The 18,755-nt window shown below is 45.0% G+C and overlaps 2 protein-coding genes across 6 annotated transcripts in view; one reads left to right on the top strand and one right to left on the bottom strand.

Annotated features, from left to right (window-relative positions):
- The window catches only part of LOC139556939 (uncharacterized), a 244,614-nt gene that overhangs the window by 83,418 nt on the left and 142,441 nt on the right, over window positions 1-18,755 (top strand). The gene's annotated exons all lie outside the window — the stretch shown is intronic.
- The window catches only part of LOC139556929 (transmembrane and coiled-coil domains protein 1-like), a 64,432-nt gene continuing 45,969 nt past the window's right edge, over window positions 293-18,755 (bottom strand). For 4 of the 5 annotated variants that reach the window (XM_071371078.1, XM_071371079.1, XM_071371080.1 and 1 more), the window contains 4 exons: window positions 8,616-8,873; window positions 6,359-7,056; window positions 4,599-4,734; window positions 293-2,675 (listed from right to left, as the gene is read on the bottom strand). In XM_071371078.1, coding sequence (XP_071227179.1) covers window positions 2,361-2,675; window positions 4,599-4,734; window positions 6,359-7,056; window positions 8,616-8,873 — 1,407 coding nt within the window. In that variant the 3' untranslated portion in view covers window positions 293-2,360. Of the gene's footprint in view, window positions 2,676-4,598; window positions 4,735-6,358; window positions 7,057-8,615; window positions 8,874-9,787; window positions 9,894-18,755 lie in introns of those variants that run through there. The other variant, XM_071371083.1, reaches the window with a different exon arrangement.

Below are 18,755 nucleotides of genomic sequence, written 5' to 3'. Positions count from 1 at the left end.
CCTTAGTTAAAAATGTAAAATGTATCTCATCTAGACAAAGTTTAGTCCAGGCAGTTTAAGAATCTCTCTTAATTCATTAATCTGTTTAACGACATGACTTTAAATAATTGCCCATCCTCAACGAGAGAGCCTGAGACAGACACACACAAGACTATGAGTGTGCGTCCAGGTACACATGCAATAACACACACACGCACACGCACACGCACACACACACACACACACACACACACACACACACACACACACACACACACACACACACACACACACAAAGTCAGAGTGCCAGGAGTTAGTCAGGAATGCAGTTTTATTGTCCCACACTTAGAAAAGGACATCAGAAGGCACTGGAGTGGTTTAGCACACAACCCTACCATACACCAGAGAGGACACCGCAAGGTCACACCAAAGTCAACTCAGGAGCCATTCACCTGTGGCACGTTCAAGATCAAAACAATGAACAGTGTCTTTAAACTGATTGGTGTGCAACAATATCCATTGAGTTTCATGAATTCTTATTTCGAGATGAGACAAATTCAGTGCAGTTTCCGGTTTAAATCTGCTTCACTGATCCTGAACATAGGCCTAAGCCACCAGAGAGGGCTATGTATAGGAAGAAATGTACAAAGTGTTTCTCCACTTAGCGTCCCAGAACGCTATTGCCAATATCAGTTATTATCTTCAAACAAGCTCCTAATGGAGCTGCAGAATGGACTTCAGATGGACTCATTCATGCCAGCTCGGTCGACTGAAGGTCCTTGAACAGATGAATTTGAGGATAAAATGGATTGAGAGCCAGCATATTCAACAGTGATCAAGGACCCAGATTAGGAAACACATATCAGATCATTAACAGTGAGTGTCTCAGAAGTGGCCTTGTTAAGGTATATTCTGTTAGCCTGGTCCCATATCAGTTTGTGCTTTGTTTGGTCAATTCTTCTGCAATGTCATGACCATGAATCAGAGGAGTTGGCTAATAAAGCACAAACAAGGTGAGACATACAAGTCGGCCGTATGTATAAGTGGCTGATCGTCGAAGAGAACTGTATGTTTTGTATCACAAATGGCACACTATTCTCTATTATACACAGTAAAAGTAGTGCACTATAAAGGGAATAGGGTGTAATTGACATTTTGCCTCTCATCCCCACAAGGCTATATGACCTGCTCTGGGCCTTTTCTCTTTACATACCAAAGAAAGAAAGAGCATTAAAAACCTCCCTATTTATAAACCAGGTGCAACAGGAGAGTTTTGGCACATAGTACAGAATGTTGGAGGAAACATGGGGATGAAAAGAGAGTGAAAGGGAAAGAGAGAACAGTAAGTGATGGAGTGAGTCACATTCGTAATACAGGCAGCGCATTGGACAACAGTAGCACAGCAGTGGATACAGTTGTCTATGTCTGGCAAAAGCAGCATTCCTTTTCAACATGGACTTCAGCTGACACAATGGGTGGGCACCAGTGAAAGCAGTATCATGGCAACTCCACATTTCCTGCAAAGTGGCCTTATTTGTACCTTTGGTCTCTGGTGGCTCTGTGGCGAATGGCCCTAACTGTTAAACCCTCCCTCTTGTCTAAGCTGGTGCCACACTCTAGAAGTCATAATCATTCATGATATCACCTCATCTTAATTGAAAAGGATGTAAATGATCGCTAGTAGAAACCGTACGGAAGCACCGGGGAGTCTCTAGGCGTGACCCTCAAAGTATTGTCCGGGAAACAAAGAGTCCTCTGTAGAAAGGTTCCTTCTGATCTCAGAATCAATCCATCGCGTGGGGAAAAAGTGCGAGGGCATTCATTCATCTTTTTATATTCTACCCATAACAGCCAGGTAAGAGCACTTTCTTCCTGAAAGGCAGACAATCAGAATAGCATTTCTCTGCAGAGGGTCTGAGCCTGAGGTGAACCTCCAATCAGTTTCCTGACAGCTCCTCTTTGTGCAGAGTGGGAGGAGCTTAACGCCACATGGCACTGAATTTTTTTTTAAATGAAGAAAAAAATATATATATTAGAAATAATAATAACGACAATAATATACTTGATTAACTCCAAGGAAATAAAACAGTATCAGGATGCATCCTGTGAAAAAAAAAAAAAAAACACAATTTCTGATCTCCAAAAATGTAAACAAAGTCTCATTCTTCCTAAATGAATGTCAGAACTGAGTGGTATTCTCATCTTAACCTCCTTCTCTGACTTTCTCCTCAGTCCCACCTCATTGAGCTAGGCTCATTCCTCGGAGTCCGTCAACACAACCACCACATCCCATTGGCAGTTAGGCCGTTCCTGCTTCTTGTGTGTGTGTGGACAGAGTTCCACCCCCATGCGTAGTCATAGAGACACACGTCTCCACGCGGTCATCTGGGTGGCTGCAGGGCGCGATGCGAGCAGCCCGACAGCGCGTCCCAGTTCCTCCAGATGAAGGCGAAGAGCAGGATGAGGAGGAGGGTGGAGAAGGACCGGGAGCGGGTCTTCATCAGGGGGACCACACAGTTGGCCACGGTGGAGACGAACACCAGGAGCACGGCCATGAGGGCCAGGAGGACGTTGATGAGTTTCCCCAGCAGTGTCCGGGCTGTGGCATTCTCTAAGCCCTCGAGCTGGACCACCTGCTGCTGTTGCTGCTGCAACTCCATCTTAGAGATACGTGTCTGACACGCCTCCAGGGCTTCCTACAGGACAGGTCAAGAGAAGTGTGTTTACACATAGTACTACTACACAGACAAATAACAAAGATCATTACATGTAAAACTCTAGCGTTTAATTTAAAACATCAAAGAGAGGGATAGGTTAAAGACAAGGCAAGGGCATGCACCCACAACCTCATGCAGGACAAGAGGAGATGTGCTTTACAGACACGGAAATGCTCTGTTTACAGACAAACAACCCACTGAGGTTATGGTACACAGACATGGTTTTCAGTTCATTTTACAGTCCTGTTTTAGCTGGTAATGCCCTGGTATTTAATAAGAAATTACTTTGAAACAATGGTTACTTTTCTGGGACTAACCTGTGAAAGAACTCAACACAAAAGCTAACTCTCTGGTACATTATGATGTTGGTTCTTATGGAGTCCAATGAAACAAAATATACAGCTGAAGTCGGAAGTTTACATACACTTAGATTGGAGTCATTAAAACTCGTTTTTCAACCACTCCACACATTTCTTGTTAACAAACTATAGTTTTGGCAAGTCGGTTAGGACATCTACTTTGTGCATGACACAAGTCATTTTTCCAACAACTGTTTACAGACAGATTATTTAATATATATAATTCACTGTATCACAATTCCAGTAGGTCAGAAATTTACATACACTAAGTTGACTGTGCCTTTAAACAGCTTGGAAAATTCCAGAAAATGATGCCATGGCTTTAGAATCTTCTGATAGGCTAATTGACATAATTTGAGCCAATTGGAGGTGTTCCTCTGGATTTATTTCAAGGCCTACCTTCAAACTTGGTGCCTCTTTGCTTGACATCATGGGAAAATCAAAAGAAATCAGCCAAAATCTCAGAAAACAAATTGTAGACGTCCACAAGTCTGGTTCATCCTTGGGAGCAATTTCCAAACGCCTGAAGGTATCAAGTTCATCTGTACAAACAATAGTACGCAAGTATAAACACCATGGGACCACGCAGCCGTCATACCGCTCAGGAAGGAGACGTGTTCTGTCTCCTAGAGATGAATGTACTTTAGTGCGAAAAATGCAAATCAATCCCAGAACAGCAAAGGACCTTGTGAAGATGCTGGAGGAAACAGGTACAAGAGTATCTATATCCACAGTAAAACAAGTCCTATATCGACATAACCTGAAAGGCCACTCAGAAAGTAAGAAGCCACTGCTTCAAAACCGCCATAAAAAATTCAGACTACGGTTTGCAACTGCACATGGGAACAAAGATCGTACTTTTCTGAGAAATGTCCTCTGGTCTGATGAAACAAAAATAGAACTGTTTGGCCAAGGAGGCGAACAAACCTGACTCAGTTACACCAGCTCTGTCAGGAGGAATGGGCCAAAATTCACCCAACTTATTGTGGGAAGCTTGTGGAAGGCTACCCAAAACGTTTGATTGAAGTTAAACAATTTAAAGGCAATGCTACCAAATACTAATTGAGTGTATGTAAACTTCTGACCCACTGGGAATGTAATGAAAGAAATAAAAGCTGAAATAAATCATTCTCTCTACTATTATTCTGACATTTTACATTCTTAAAATAAAGTGGTGATCCTATCTGACCTAAAACAGGGAATTTTTTACTTGGACTCAATGTCAGGAATTGTGAAAAACTGAGTTTAAATGTATTTGGCGAAGGTGTATGTAAACTTCCGACTTCCGACAACTGTAAATATTAAGTCATTATCATGTATTGTCATCCAATTTAAATACCAGGTGAATGGTGAACTGTAAAATAACCTGGTACCTGGTAAAGATTATTGTGCCTCTTCCTCATTCCTTACAACTGCAAGGTTTTCTGTTTGACTTCTGATGAAATTGTGTTTTTGAAATTAATCACAATCATACAATTGTCTGGCTATCTAGTTTGTATTTGTGCAGTGTGTGTGTGTGTGTGTGGTTGTGCGTGTGACTGACCTGTGTGTCTCTGGCTCTCTCGTAGGACTGGTAGGCTATCTTCTCCTCCATGCTGGCCAGCTCCTGCTTCAGGTTAAGGATCTCATTCTGATGAAGCTCTGTCAGATCATTCAGCTGCTCCTCCAGACGCTCACACCTAGACATACCCAAATATAGACACAAACGTTAGTCTAATAGCTCACGCAAACATAGACACAGGACAGAGATACAGAGAGGCGGACAGTCACACACACACACACAGACAAACACACGCTGTCTCGTGTGCCCCTTTAGAGAAACAGAGGTTCAAGTTTTTTCTTGAAAAGAGCCTAAAGAGCTTTCAGGTCAAATGACAACTGACTGGACGGTTGGCTATCTGTGAGCTGATTAGCACATGCTTACTCGTCTGTCGATAAGACTGAACAATAGCAGATAATCAGCAGGATGACACTGACCAATCACGTACTCTCAGCAGGAGGGAGGAGACCAGGAAGATTGGTGTTATTGGTAGTGGAAAGCAACTGAACAGGCAAAAAAAAGAGCTGTATATGAATGTGAGTATTTTTGAATACAGTATGTACAAAATGTGTCTCAGGAAAAATGTGAATAAATGCATAATGTGCTTGTCTGTGCATGCGTGTGTGTGTGTGTGATTAGGTGAATCACCTCACCAGTCTGATCTCATTATGGCTCACCTAACCTGTTTAGAGTCACACTTTAATAAGATTTACAACTCTTCCCTCTGGTACCACACCGGCACGCACACACACACACACAACAGATGTGACAATAAAAAGATCAAGCAGAATAGAAGCACAACAGGTGAGTCAGAGAGAGGGGGAGGAGGAGCTACCGCAGAACCCAAGTTTTCTGAGCATAAACTCATTGTTGGACATAAAGAACAAAAAAAAACACCAGGAAATCAGCTCCAAGTTATTTTAATTCAAGAAATCTGTTCCAAAGTATTACCATGCATAATAGAGATACGTGATCATATACAAATGTAAGCAAGGTTTGAAATGATTATGTTCCAGTCAAATATTATATCTCTTTGGGCTTCTCGCGGTCAATTTGTATGTTCCGGCCCCCCGACCATCCGCTCAAGAAAAGAAATCGGTCTGCGGCAGAATCTAGTGTATGATCCCTTTTGGTAAAGTGTCCTCTAAGAGTTATACAGGTAGCAGTCTCAACACAGAAACTGTGTGAAATAACCAGTGGACTTAGTTCATTAGAAGTCATGAACAGATCGATACAAAAAGTCTTCAGTCCAGGCTGTATTCTCATTCATTCATCCATCCATTTCTTCATTAGTTATGCTTCAGACTCTTATCAAAGGTTTCAACACAGTGGTTTAACCATAGCTGTGTGGTTAATTGCGAGAACATAGTCATCAGTAGACATGCTCAAAGCTCATTAGGGTCCCTCAGTTTTGATGGTCTGTATTTTTTTGCCTAAACACATCTCTCTCTCTCCTGTTAATTTGCCTAAGTATACTTAAATGGAGACCTCTGTTCCTGTAGTGTCTTTACTAAATTGTCTGTACAAACACCTCTACAGTTTAGTAGTCTATAGCTGTTCTCTCTGCCTGAATGATGCATGACGGTGTTTCTGTCATTTCTGTGTATCTGTATGGTTACTGTCACTAGCTTTACAACAAACATACATGCATCCATTTCACTTAAAGATGACCTCTCAAATGTTAACCTTATCCATCTTTGAATGGAGTTTTTCATACAGTTCTCTCTCTCTCTCTCGTTATTTAGTGATTCTTGTTTTCGTACCTGAATCGTTCCTCCTGTAGGGTCTGCATGATGACAGTGTAGTCCCTCTGATAGTGGCTCTTAAGTCCCTCCAGACTCTCCTCTAGTCTCCCCTGGCCTTCCCTCAGCTCCTGCACTTCCTGCAGCAGCATGTCCAGGCTGGAGCTCTGGCTCCTCTCCAGGGTGTTCCCCTTGGAGCTGGGGGGGCCTCCGGGGGCCCCAGTCGTGCTGTTGGCCCCTGCCGACCCTGAGGTAGCGCTGGAGCAGTCATCCTCGCTGCCGTACTTGGGGCTGGACTGCAGGTGGTGGTGGCCTGCGAGGCTCAGAGACCTCGCCCCGGCCCCCATCAAACCCTCCTCAACACCTGACGGGTCATCCAAGGAGTCCTTCAGCCCGGGGATGTTGTCGGCGCTGCCAAACTTGTTGCGGAACAGCGAGGCGATCTCTCGGGGCTTGGAGACGACCCCGGCGGCAGCAGAGTGCGTGGCCTGGGAGAAGCTGGTGAGGCCTCCCTTGACGCTGTCCACCACACCTTCGCTGAAGCCTGTGACCTTTGCCCCCACGCCCTTTAGGCCCTGCTGCATGTCCCTGAGGACGTCCTTGGACTGGCGAGGGATGCCGTTGTGCTCTACCTCCCTCAGCTTGCGGTGGTAGTGTTCCAGCTTCCTCTGCAGCTGCTGGATGGTCTGTGCTGACTTCTGGTTCTTCTTCTCAAACACCTGCAGTTATATAGGACATTTAGATTGCTGTGTTTAATATGACATTTACACTGAGTATACCAAACATTAGGAACATCTTCCTAATATTGAGTTGCCCCCCCCTTCCTTTTGCCTTCAGAAAAGCCTCATTTTGTCAGGGCATGGACTCTACAAGGTGTTGAAAGCGTTCCACAGGGATGCTGGCCCATGTTGACTCCAATGCTTCCCACAGTTGTGTCTAGTTGGCTGGATGTCCTTTGGGTGGTGGACCATTCTTGATGGGAAACTGTTGCGCGTGAAAAAAACAGCAGCGTTGCAGTTCTTGAGACAAACCGGTGCGCCTGGCACCTACGACCATACCCCATTTAAAGGCACTCCCATTCACGCTCTAAATGTCCTTAAAAAAAAAAAATCCTTATTTAACCTGTCTCCTCCCCTTCATCTACACGTGGGTCAATACCATTTTTTAAATGCAGGTGCTCAGTCAGGGTCTCAACTTACTGTTGAGAGTTAGAATAATGGAATATAATACACAAGGTGCAAATTGGAAAAGTGGTTTGTACATCAACTCAATTAGCCCATGTCAGCAAAGATGTTTTAGATTGGTAAATTAGTCCAGCTGCCAGTTATCTAAACGTAGTAAGCATGGTCGAATTACCAACCCATTAATCATCAATTATCATATTAAAAACTGCAAACATTTGCCTCCACCCTATCGCAAAATGTGTAGAATTGCAGGAAATTACCTGTAAAACTTCACATTTTTCTGTCTGCCCCATAGCAAAATTAGTAGAATTATATGAAATTAGTTATAAAATGTCAAAATATTCTCTCCGCCCATGGCAAAATGAGTAGATTTGCAGCAAACGTGCTTTAAAACTGCAACATTTTCTCTAAGCCACATGGTAAAATTTAGTGGGCCATAACGAATAACTTATTTTCTCTGTCACGAGAAACTCCCCAAATATACGTATGCCAAGCTTGTAGCGCCATACCCAAGAAGGCTCTGAAAACAAAAACAGCTGGTTGAGAGTGCCAAGAGTGTGCAAAGCTGTCATCAAGGCAAAGGGTGGCTACTTTGAAGATTCTCAAATATAAAATATATTTAGATTTGTTTAACACTTTTTTTTAATTACTTTTTTTGATTCCATATGTGATATTTCATAGTTTTGATATCTTCACTATTATTCTACAATGTAGAAAATAGTAAAAATAGAGAAAAACCGTGGGATGAGTGCTGTAGGTGTGTCCACTCCAAACTTTTGACTGGTACTGTATCTGAATGTGATAGTTCCGTTTTTTATTTTAATACATTTGCAAAAAAGTACAAAAAATTGTGTGTAGATTGATGAGATATATATATTTTTTAATCCATTTCAGAATAAGGCTGTAACGTAACAAAATGTGGAAAAAGTGAGGGGGTCTGAATACTTTCCAAATGCACTGTATTGTAGTAATATATTCTAACATTTAGCAGTGCTGTTATCCAGTAAAAGTAGATCTGTCTGGTGTATTGTCATTCAACTGTTTTGCGTTTCATATCAAAACGATAAAAACTCTGATTATAAAACAATGCTCACCTGTTTGATGCGGGCACTCTGCTGCTTGTCAGCATTGTTGGCCAGTTTGAGGTACTCGGCCACGTTGTTGTCTCTGGCCGTCTGCTCAATCTTGATCTGCTCGGTGAGCTTCAGGATCTTCTGCTGCAGCTGGGCGATGGCCTGCTTGGTGCGCTGGGGGTCCGGGGTGCCATCGTCACCCCCAGAGAAAGACCCATCCTCCGCACACGACACTGCCTGGGGGGTCTGAGCTAAGCCACTCACCTCCAACCGCTCAATCTGGTGGAGGAGAGGGGAATTCACGATCACAATATTTCTATACCATGGGCTCCACAAAGAAAACATCAAAAAGGAAGCAGCTTAAAAATCACCAATTTCCTTCCATATTCCCAGACAATACTGACTGTGTAGCATGGCATGCAGGCTGAACCATAGAGGAAATCCAACGCTCGTCGTCAGTAAAAAATTGTTAATCATGAGTGGAGGTGGATACTATCATTGAACCTAATCACTAGTGTGCCCTGTACAATGTAGGAGGACATCATGTATGACAGGATGTCGGATTTGCGATTACAGTGTTGACATTGTTTCACAGATTAGGTCTACCTACAGACAACCTTTGCTTTTTCAGCCATCGACCTGATTTCTGCCAACAAGCACCAGTGTACAAAAAGCATCCTATCTAAATGGGAAACGTGGTATTCGATTAGCACTCCATGATAGTTTCGGAGTTAGAATAGACTGGGAACCATGAATCCCCTGAGCCCTACAACTCCAGTAGCGACAAAGTCGAGGGCCATGCTCACTACTTACCTAACTACTTACTTAACCTAACTGTCAACACATTCCCTGGGGCCATTCTCCGCATCAGAGACTGACACTGGCATATGCTACAGTGCACCGAACAGATAGGAGCAAGAGGGATGGGGAGAGCCAGTATTTGCACGCCGAAGTTGGGAAATAGAAAACCGGCAAATTCCTCACCTGTCGGCACAATATGACTAACCGATGACATATACCACGCTGTAATGACATGATTAAAATACAAAACCACAGCATCCGGTAATTGAGACAGCTGTAAGAAAACTAAAATCCAGTCTATTGAAACCATTACGCTCCAAAATCCAGAGACACCTGATACTTTCAAAAAGACAAGGGACAGCGAAACTGCAAGGCAGCGAAAACTCTCTCACCTTGCCATTCTCCAATCGGAGTACTTGTTCCCAATGCATGTTCCCTTATTCCCTCAGTCTATCCGGCAACTTCATTCATGTATCCCGCTCCGGAGCTTCGCCCCTTGCTCACGCCAACTCCCCTAATTTATGTATACACATTTAGTGTACCTGAACACTGACTATCCTCCTCTCCCCGACACGCCTCTCCCCCTCCCCACGGCGCGAAAGTGGTGACATCATCCTCCTGCAATCCCGCCTAGAGCCAAGTGCAAGAAGTGCTCAAACGTCAATCATTATCCGCTCATGTTCCGATTGTGGTAAAAAGAAAGACTTGTCAGAGACATTTCAAACCGACCGCGATCTGTATTGTTCATGTTTAATGATTTCAAACAACTTGGTGGAAATAAGCGGAACATTTATTCCTTCTATGAACACAGTAGCCTAGCCCTATAGTTTCACTATGTATTTTCACCTCAAGGTTCTCGTTTTCACTGTCACACAAGAACATTCATCATATGTATTGCATATGTATTAATCAAAATGTATTACACAATGCAAATGGTTTCTCAGAAAAAAACTGGAGGAAACAGGATGTTCTGCAAAAAAGGGCAAAATGAACAAATCTGACCTATTCCGTAAACAACTTTTTGACCTTGACATGCATTTATAGAAACGAAACCCTTCGAGATATAACTATTTATATAAAACTCCCTGCTTAATCTGGGTTTAATTTTTCCATTCTGAAAACAGACATTCATTCAGGGAGGAAAAACTGACTAACTGAGCACAGAAAGCAGGGTGGCTGGGAGTGTAAATTAGATAACATCAAATCTTTGAATCTCTGTGCCAAACACCAGCTGAAGAAAGGTGGCAGCGGGACAAGCTCTACCAGTCTGACAGTTTCAGAAATGCTGCACACACACACACATACACACACACACACACACACACAAACGAGCTCCAATTATTTTGAATGCGGCATTGTTGGGCTCCCAAGTGGTGCAGCAGTCAAAGGCACTGCATCTCAGTGCATGAGGCGTCACTACAGTACCTGGTTCGAATCCAGGCTGCATCACATCTGGCCGTGATTGGGAGTCACATAGGGCGGGGCACAATTGGCCCAGCATCATCCGAGTTTGACCGGGGTAGGACTTCATTGTAAATAAGAATTTTTTCTTAACTGACTTGCCTAGTTAATAAAAAAATATATACAGTTGAAGTCGGAAGTTTACATACACCTTAGCCAAATACATTTAAACTTAGTTTTTCACAATTCCTGACATTTAATCCTAGTAAAAAAATCCCTGTTTTAGGTCAGTTAGGATCACCACTATTTTAAGAATGTGAAATGACAGAATAATAGTGGAGAGAATGATTTATTTAAGCTTTTATTTCTTTCATTACATTCCCAGTTGGTCAGAAATGCACCCTCGTTGCGGGCCCCGGACTGGGCCTCCTTGTTGGAGGCTCCGGACTGGAGGGCGTCGCTGGAGGCTCCGGACTGGAGTGCATCGCTGGAGGCTCCGGACTGGAGTGCGTCGCTGGAGGCTCCGGACTGGAGTGCGTCGCTGGAGGCTCCGGACTGGAGGGCGACTCTGGAGGCTCCGGACTGGAGGGCGTCGCTGGAGGGACCGGACTGGAGAATGTCCCTGGAGGCTCCGGACTGGAGAACGTCTCTGGAGGCTCCGGGCTGGAGGCCGTCTCTGGAGGCTCCGGGCTGGAGACCGTCTCTGGAGGCTCTGGGCTGGAAGCCGTCTCTGGAGGCTCCGGGCTGGGCGCAGGCACAGGACTCACCAGGCTGGGGAGACACACAGGAGACCTGGCTCTGGGAGCAGGCACAGGACTCACCAGGCTGCGGAGACATACAGGAGGCCTCTTCCTTGGCCGAGGCACCGGATAGACTGGGAGTCTCGAGCGCAGAGCTGGCACCACCCGTTCTGGCTGGATGCCCACTTCCACCCGGCAAATGCGGGACGCTGGCCCCGAGCACACCGGCCTGTGAATGCTCGGCCGAGACACAGTGCGCATCACCCCATAGCACGGGGCCTGACCAGTCACATGCTCGCCACGGTAAGCACGGGGAGTTGGCTCAGGTCTCCAACCTGACTCTGCCACACTCCCCGTGTGCCTCCCCCTCTCGGGCTTCCTTGCCAGCCGTGTTCCCTCATAACATTGCCACTCCGCTTTAGCTGCTGCCTTCACCTTCCTCTCTGCTTCTACCTGCTCCCAGGGCAGGCGATCCTTCAAGGCCAGTATCTCCTCCCACGTCCAGGATCCCTTGCCATTTAAAATGTCCTCCCATGTCCAGTCCTCCTTCTTACCACGCTGCTTGGTCCTTTGGTGGTGGGTAGTTCTGTAACGGTCATCGTTGCATGAAGAAGGATCGGACCAAAGCGCAGCGTGGTAAGTGTTCATGATTTTTATTAACACTGAACACTAGAACAAAAATAACTAAACGAGAAACGACAACAAACAGTTTTGTCAGGTGCAGAAAACACTAAACAGAAAATAACTACCCACAAAACACAGGTGTGAAAATGCTACCTAAGTATGGTTCCCAATCAGAGACAATGATAGACAGCTGTCCCTGATTGAGAACCATACCCGGCCAAAGCAAAGAAATACAACACATAGAAAATTTAACATAGAATGCCCACCCAAATCACACCCTGACCAAACCAAAATAGAGACATAAAAAGCTCTCTAAGGTCAGGGCGTGACACCAAGCTTCAACTTCCTGACTGATGTCTTGAGATGTTGCTTCAATATGTCCCATAATTTTCCTCCCTCATGATGCCATCTATTTTGTGAAGTGCACCAGACCCTCCTGCAGCAAAGCACCCCCACAACATGATGCTGCCACCCCTGTGCTTCACGGTTGGGATGGTGTTCTTCGGTTTGCAAGCATCCCCCTTTTTACTCCAAACATAACAATGGTCATTATGGCCAAACAGTTCTATTTTTGTTTCATCAGACCAGAGGACATTTCTACAAAAAGTACGATCTTTGTCCACATGTGCAGTTGCAAACCGTAGTCTGCCTTTTTTATGGTGGTTTTGGAGCAGTGGCTTCTTCCTTGCTGAGCGGCCTTTCAGGTTATGTCGATATAGGACTTGTTTTACTGTGGATATAGATACTTTTGTACCTGTTTCCTCCAGCATCTTCAGAAGGTCCTTTTCTGTTGTTCTGGGATTGATTTGCACTTTTTGCACTAAAGTACGTTCATCTCTAGGAGACAGAACGCGTCTCCTTCCTGAGCGGTATGACGGTTGCGTGGTCCCATGGTGTTTATACTTGCGCACTATTGTTTGTACAGATGAACGTGGTACCTTCAGGCGTTTGGAAATTGTTCCCAAAGATGAACCAGACTTTGATGTCTACAATTTGTTTTCTGAGATATTGGCTGATTTCTTTTGATTTTCCCATGATGTCAAGGAAAGAGGCACTGAGTTTGAAGGTAGGTTTTGAAATACATCCACAGGTACACAGCCGATCAGAAGCGTCTAAAGCCATGACATCATTTTCTGTTATTTTCTAGGCTGTTTAAAGGCACAGTCAACTTAGTGTATGTAAACTTCTGACCCACTGGAATTGTGATACAGTGAATTATAAGTTAAATAATCTGTCTGTAAACAATTGTTGGAAAAATTACTTGTGTCATGCACAAAGTAGATGTCCTAACCGACTTGCTAAAACAATAGTTTGTTAACAAGAAATTTGTGGAGTGGTTTAAAAACAAGTTTTAATGACTCCAACCTAAGTGTATGTAAACTTCCGACTTCAACTGTATATAAACTGTGAAATCCTAATCATACAATGACAACTTTGAAACCTCCTGCTTTGGACTGGATGTGTCAATTTGTAGTTTGTAGTCTACATGAATAATCTATGAGCAGAATTACTGTTTTACCTCAATTAGCCACGAAATCCCTAGTTTGAAAGCCACTCTTTTCTTGAAGCTCTGCTGAGACATTTCCCCTACATTTTCTCCCACATAGGCCAGCACCCTACCTAATTTGAATTCTAGCCAATGAGCTTCAGGCCCTCGCATTCGAGTGACAGCTAGCAAAAGGCCTGCCCAGCATTATCCAATGAGGTTGCACGGCGGGCAGAAAGGGCTCAGTGGACACAGCAGAGAGATGCCGCATTCAAAACATCTGGGAACTCAGAAAAATATCAAATCATGACATACGTGATCTTCAGGTTGGAAAGTCAGAGCTCTAGAAAGAGGCTCGAGTTCCCGAGTTGGAATTCTGAGTTGGATTGACCATTCAAATCGATTTTTTCCCAGTCTGAGCTTGTTTTTTCCCCGAGTTGCCAGTTGTTTTGAACACACTGAAGTCAGAAGTCGGAAATGTCCTCGTTCCCAGTTTCGTGTTCCCAGTTGTTTTGAACGCGGCAAGAGAGACACAGAGAGAGCAATGACGTGGTGCACATATCTGCACATATGTGACGTAGTACGTCATTTTCGGGGACCACTTTTGGCCCTTGAGTGCTACTTTCAGAAATACTGGCTAAAAAGTACACAAAATTACCAGAGAATCTCTTTAATGGCCCAATAAGAGAACAAGCCTATTATTATGATGACAGCTAAAGTGAAAAGTCCCAATTAACAAGATGTGCTGCCGACTGACAAGGAAATGAATCAGAGAATGAGAAAATCTCGCATTTCAACCATATGCCTAAAGTGAGAATCCATAGGCCTATACATCCAGATCCAATAAGTGCATTCGTAAAGTTTTCAGACCCCTTGACTTTTTCCACATTTTGTTACGTTACAGCCTTATTATAAAAAGGATGACACTTTTTAAATAAGCGTCATCATTGGTAAGACTAAGCTACATGGCTTTAACTGCAGAAGTGAGATCAAATGACATGATGACACGGATTAACTGTGGCCTCAGAAACGGCCCACTAAAATAGCTGTCTGGCCACTGACTGAGATAGATAAAGGAGGGAGGCCAAAGAATGGCTGAGTCAGCTGACCACAGTGAACTTGAGTGCCCTGCGAAGCAGCGCTGAGATACAAGCTTGCCTGTGATAAACGAAGAGCTCAGAGACACTCACAGACTGGCACAGGAGTCCCTCCCCATAAACCGGGCCTAAAACGCACAATAAGCAAGACTTCGAGCATGTGTCCAGGTACAGATGCAAGAACACACACACACACACACACACACACACACACACACACACACACACACACACACACACACACACACACACACACACACACACACACACACACACACACACACACACACACACACACACACACACACACACACACACACACACACACACACACACCAGAAAGGAGAATGGTAATCCCTCATTTTCCCAATGCCCCTCTCAGCTATAAGGGAGGACAGGCACTGATAAGGGCTTTATGAAAGCAGACTCCTCCAATGCCCTAGAGATCCTCACCCACTCGGAACACGTTACCATAGTTACACTGTTCCGTCTGATCCTTAGAAGCTAGGGGTCAAGGGTTGTAAAGCTAATCTGGAGTCTAAAGTTCAGATCTCAAAGAAAGGAAGGAAAAGGGAGAGCGAGAGCGAGAGCGAGAGCGAGAGCGAGAGAGAGAGAGAGAGAGAGAGAGAGAGAGAGAGAGAGAGACCAACAGAGATGTACTTAGCCACGGAGAAAAGATACCCTAAACTCAATACACCTGTGACGAGCACACCTTATTGTTTACGCCTAGACGGAGCATAACTATGTCTGTATACAGTAGACAATCACAAAGCACATTCACATGACAGTGCAAAGTTTATCCCTGACTGCTTCATAGGTTGAAAATGGGATACATATATGGTACGATACACAGTATGTGTGTCATACATTGGATATATACCTGCACCCCTCACCCAACTAACTCTTGTCAGCCATAAATCAACTCCTGATAAGGGCACATACCAGTAAGTGGGTAAGTGAAAACTCCATTTAGGTGAACTGCAGTTCACAAATTCACCATTATCTGTAATGGCTTTGGCTATCTGCGGGCTCAAGTTCAGTGCATGCATCACCCTTATCAGGAGTTGACTGAGGTATCACCACTTCACGTACATGGTAATGAGTTACATACTGTAGTGCCACCCACTGTACAATATAGCCACACCCCGGAGAACTCCACCTGACTAACCACTGTGGATATCTCTGTGACTCCCCTGTGTGTGTGTCCACCTGAATTAAGCCTAGATATAACATCAGAGCATGTGAGTGTAAATCATTTACCAGTAGTAAGTACACAGCAGACCTTACAGTGCAGGACTATTCTATACTAGGACTAGGGAGAGCTTACTGCACAGCTCAGTATAAGAATGGCAGACTGGGAGACACTGTAATGGACTAAGGCCCTGGAATTTCCCTCTCTAGGGCAATGCAAGGCAAACTGATTAACACAAGTTCCCAATGCTTTTCCTTTCCTGATCTCCTCTCCCCGTCTTAATGACTCCCCTCTTCTCCTCTCTTTCTCCATCTCCTGCTCTTCCTCCCCATTTAACCTCAATTTCATCTCCTCTCCTCTCCGTTCCTCTCCTCTCTTCTCTACTCCTCTCCTTTCCTGATGGCCTCAGTTCCCACCCAGCCTTGCCAAATAAAGCAGCTCTGAGAGTTTTGTAATGGAAATCCACTTTATTTGTGTCTTTAAGGGGTTTCAATTAGACAACAATGAGGTCCATTCAATAGCTACGGACAATTACATAACTCTGTGTGACGCTGGGCAAAGCAGCAATTTACTATGCACACAAACATACAGTTCGAGCTCGCCAGCAGCTAACTTGTGTTGTGTGGAGGAATTCAGAGGGGTCTGGGAGAAAAGCCTGTTGTGTCCGCTTCCAGCATGTAAAAAAACAACCACACAGACTAAACTAAACTAAACTGGGAGCCTGTTGAAACGCTGTGGCTTTCCCTAGCCCAGCCATCACAACACAGGCTTTCAGTCGCCATGACGTCAAAACAAAGTCCTCTCAAAGCTCCTCAGTACAGGGCTTTGGTCTCTTACCGCAACTCACAGTCTCTTAAGTGCTCTGTTGTGTTTCAACGCGGGTGCGCATCGGTTCATGTAACGCAAGGACATTTGTACACTTTGTAGACAGATTAACATTCCTAGACGGTTATATATGGATGGATACAGACATGGATGTCTGTACACATGTATATACAATGAACAACAACATTTTGAGAAATGTGTGCACATGGGCTGTGAGGTCCGACATAGATGAACACACGCACACACAGGCACACGCTGTATACAGGTGGAGACTCACGGTGGTGGGGGAGGGAGATGGAGAGGCGTCAGCAGTTATCAGTTTGAGGATGACCTCCATGACGAGGGGGTGCATGGAGCCTCACACAGCCTCACGTGGGGAGGGGGTCATCGGGAGGGGGTGGGTGTCATTGACACCTCAGAGGAGAGGTGGGGTCTGTCCCACAGTAGGGAGGAGGACTGAGCCAAGGGTCCACTCATCACACTGGACACACGTACTGTCTGGTCCTCTTGGAACAAGGTCCACTACCACTAGACAAAGACTGTGAATAACCTCTGTAGGAGCCAATGGAATACTATCAAGACTGAGTACAGTATCTGGCCCCAGCATAAGATCCACTGAGCCAGAGTCCACTGTCCAGCACAGGGCCTTCTTCAGAGCAGAGTCCATAGTCCAGTCTGTCCATCAAACAGCTAGCCTCTGCCAAGTCCCCAACAACCAGATGTTATGGTTTCAGGAGTCTGTGACGCGACTTCCGCTTTTGGACGTTAAGAAGGTGACACGCCATATCAACTCCTTCTCCATATTTACTGGATTGGTTGAACAGTGCAGAAGAGAACCTCTCCCAACAGTTTCCGTTCTTCTCGTCAAGACCAGTATGAAGGGGGATCTAGTTTCAGGCTTTTGTTTACACCTGCTACGTTAATCCAAGAGCAGACCCAGCTAAACCGCTACTTAGTCCAGTCAACTGAGTCACCACTGAGTCCACAGACCTAGGAGACCCTGATACCAGTCTGTCCTGCTATCAGCCTGAGAGACATAGAACAGCAGCTCTGCTGGGTCCAGGCTTCACTGATCACACACTCTACAGAGTGGAGGGAGAGTCCAGCCAACGTCAAGCCTATGGAGCACACAAACACACGCTCCAGCGAGCACAAATCCCACAGACCCAGCGCTCCTGGAAGAAGTCCTCGCATCGTAGGGTCGTCTTGATGCAGCCTCAGGATGACAAGAAGTGACAGTTAACTGACTAGAGTTGACTGCAGTTTGAACGCAGGGTGACAAACTTCAGGGTTAACGGAAGGAAGAGCTGACCGAAGACTGAATGCAGAGTTAACTGAAGGAAGAGTTGACTGCAGTTTGAACGCAGGGTTAAGTTTTCACAGAGTCTATAGGGCATAAATCCACTGAGGAAGAAAGAGAGAGAGTGAGACACTGAGGACGAATGTGTGGGGAACAAGGGAGCAGGGAGGAGAAAAGAGCCCACCAGGAGCTGTCAGTGTGTGTGTGTGAGTGAGAGAATGAGAAGGAGGGAGAGAGGGAGGTGAGAGGGGGAGCAAGCGCACAGGGAAGGGGGCAAGGGAGAAAGTATTTTCATCCGTCACAGTTTCTGGGCCAGTGAAACTCCACAGTTGGCTAGCTGATGCAGAAAACATCTCATAAGTAGAAGAAAAAAAACTGTCAAGCCTGAGCTAATTATCTTTCACAGCTTGATTGTCACAGCCAATCAGCACTGATGGCCAGCACACTGAAACCAACCAGAAATGAACATAGCCTACATAGCCTGACCAATGAGCTTCACAGCCAGAATCTCTTAGCCAATCACCTGCCTGAAATCAAAATAGCCTTGCATCAGATTCCTATGATCTCATCTCTGTTCCTACTGTACTGGCTACTGCCACTGGGCCTGATGTCACTCACCACACATCCACAGTCCACATACTGTAGGATACATAATGTCACAGTCCTTAACAAAACCAGTGTTGTCATGTCCTTAA

This window comes from Salvelinus alpinus, chromosome 28 (assembly GCF_045679555.1).
Source record: "Salvelinus alpinus chromosome 28, SLU_Salpinus.1, whole genome shotgun sequence".
NCBI classification, from domain to species: domain Eukaryota; kingdom Metazoa; phylum Chordata; class Actinopteri; order Salmoniformes; family Salmonidae; genus Salvelinus; species Salvelinus alpinus.
This window is presented reverse-complemented; position numbering and strand designations above follow the sequence as displayed.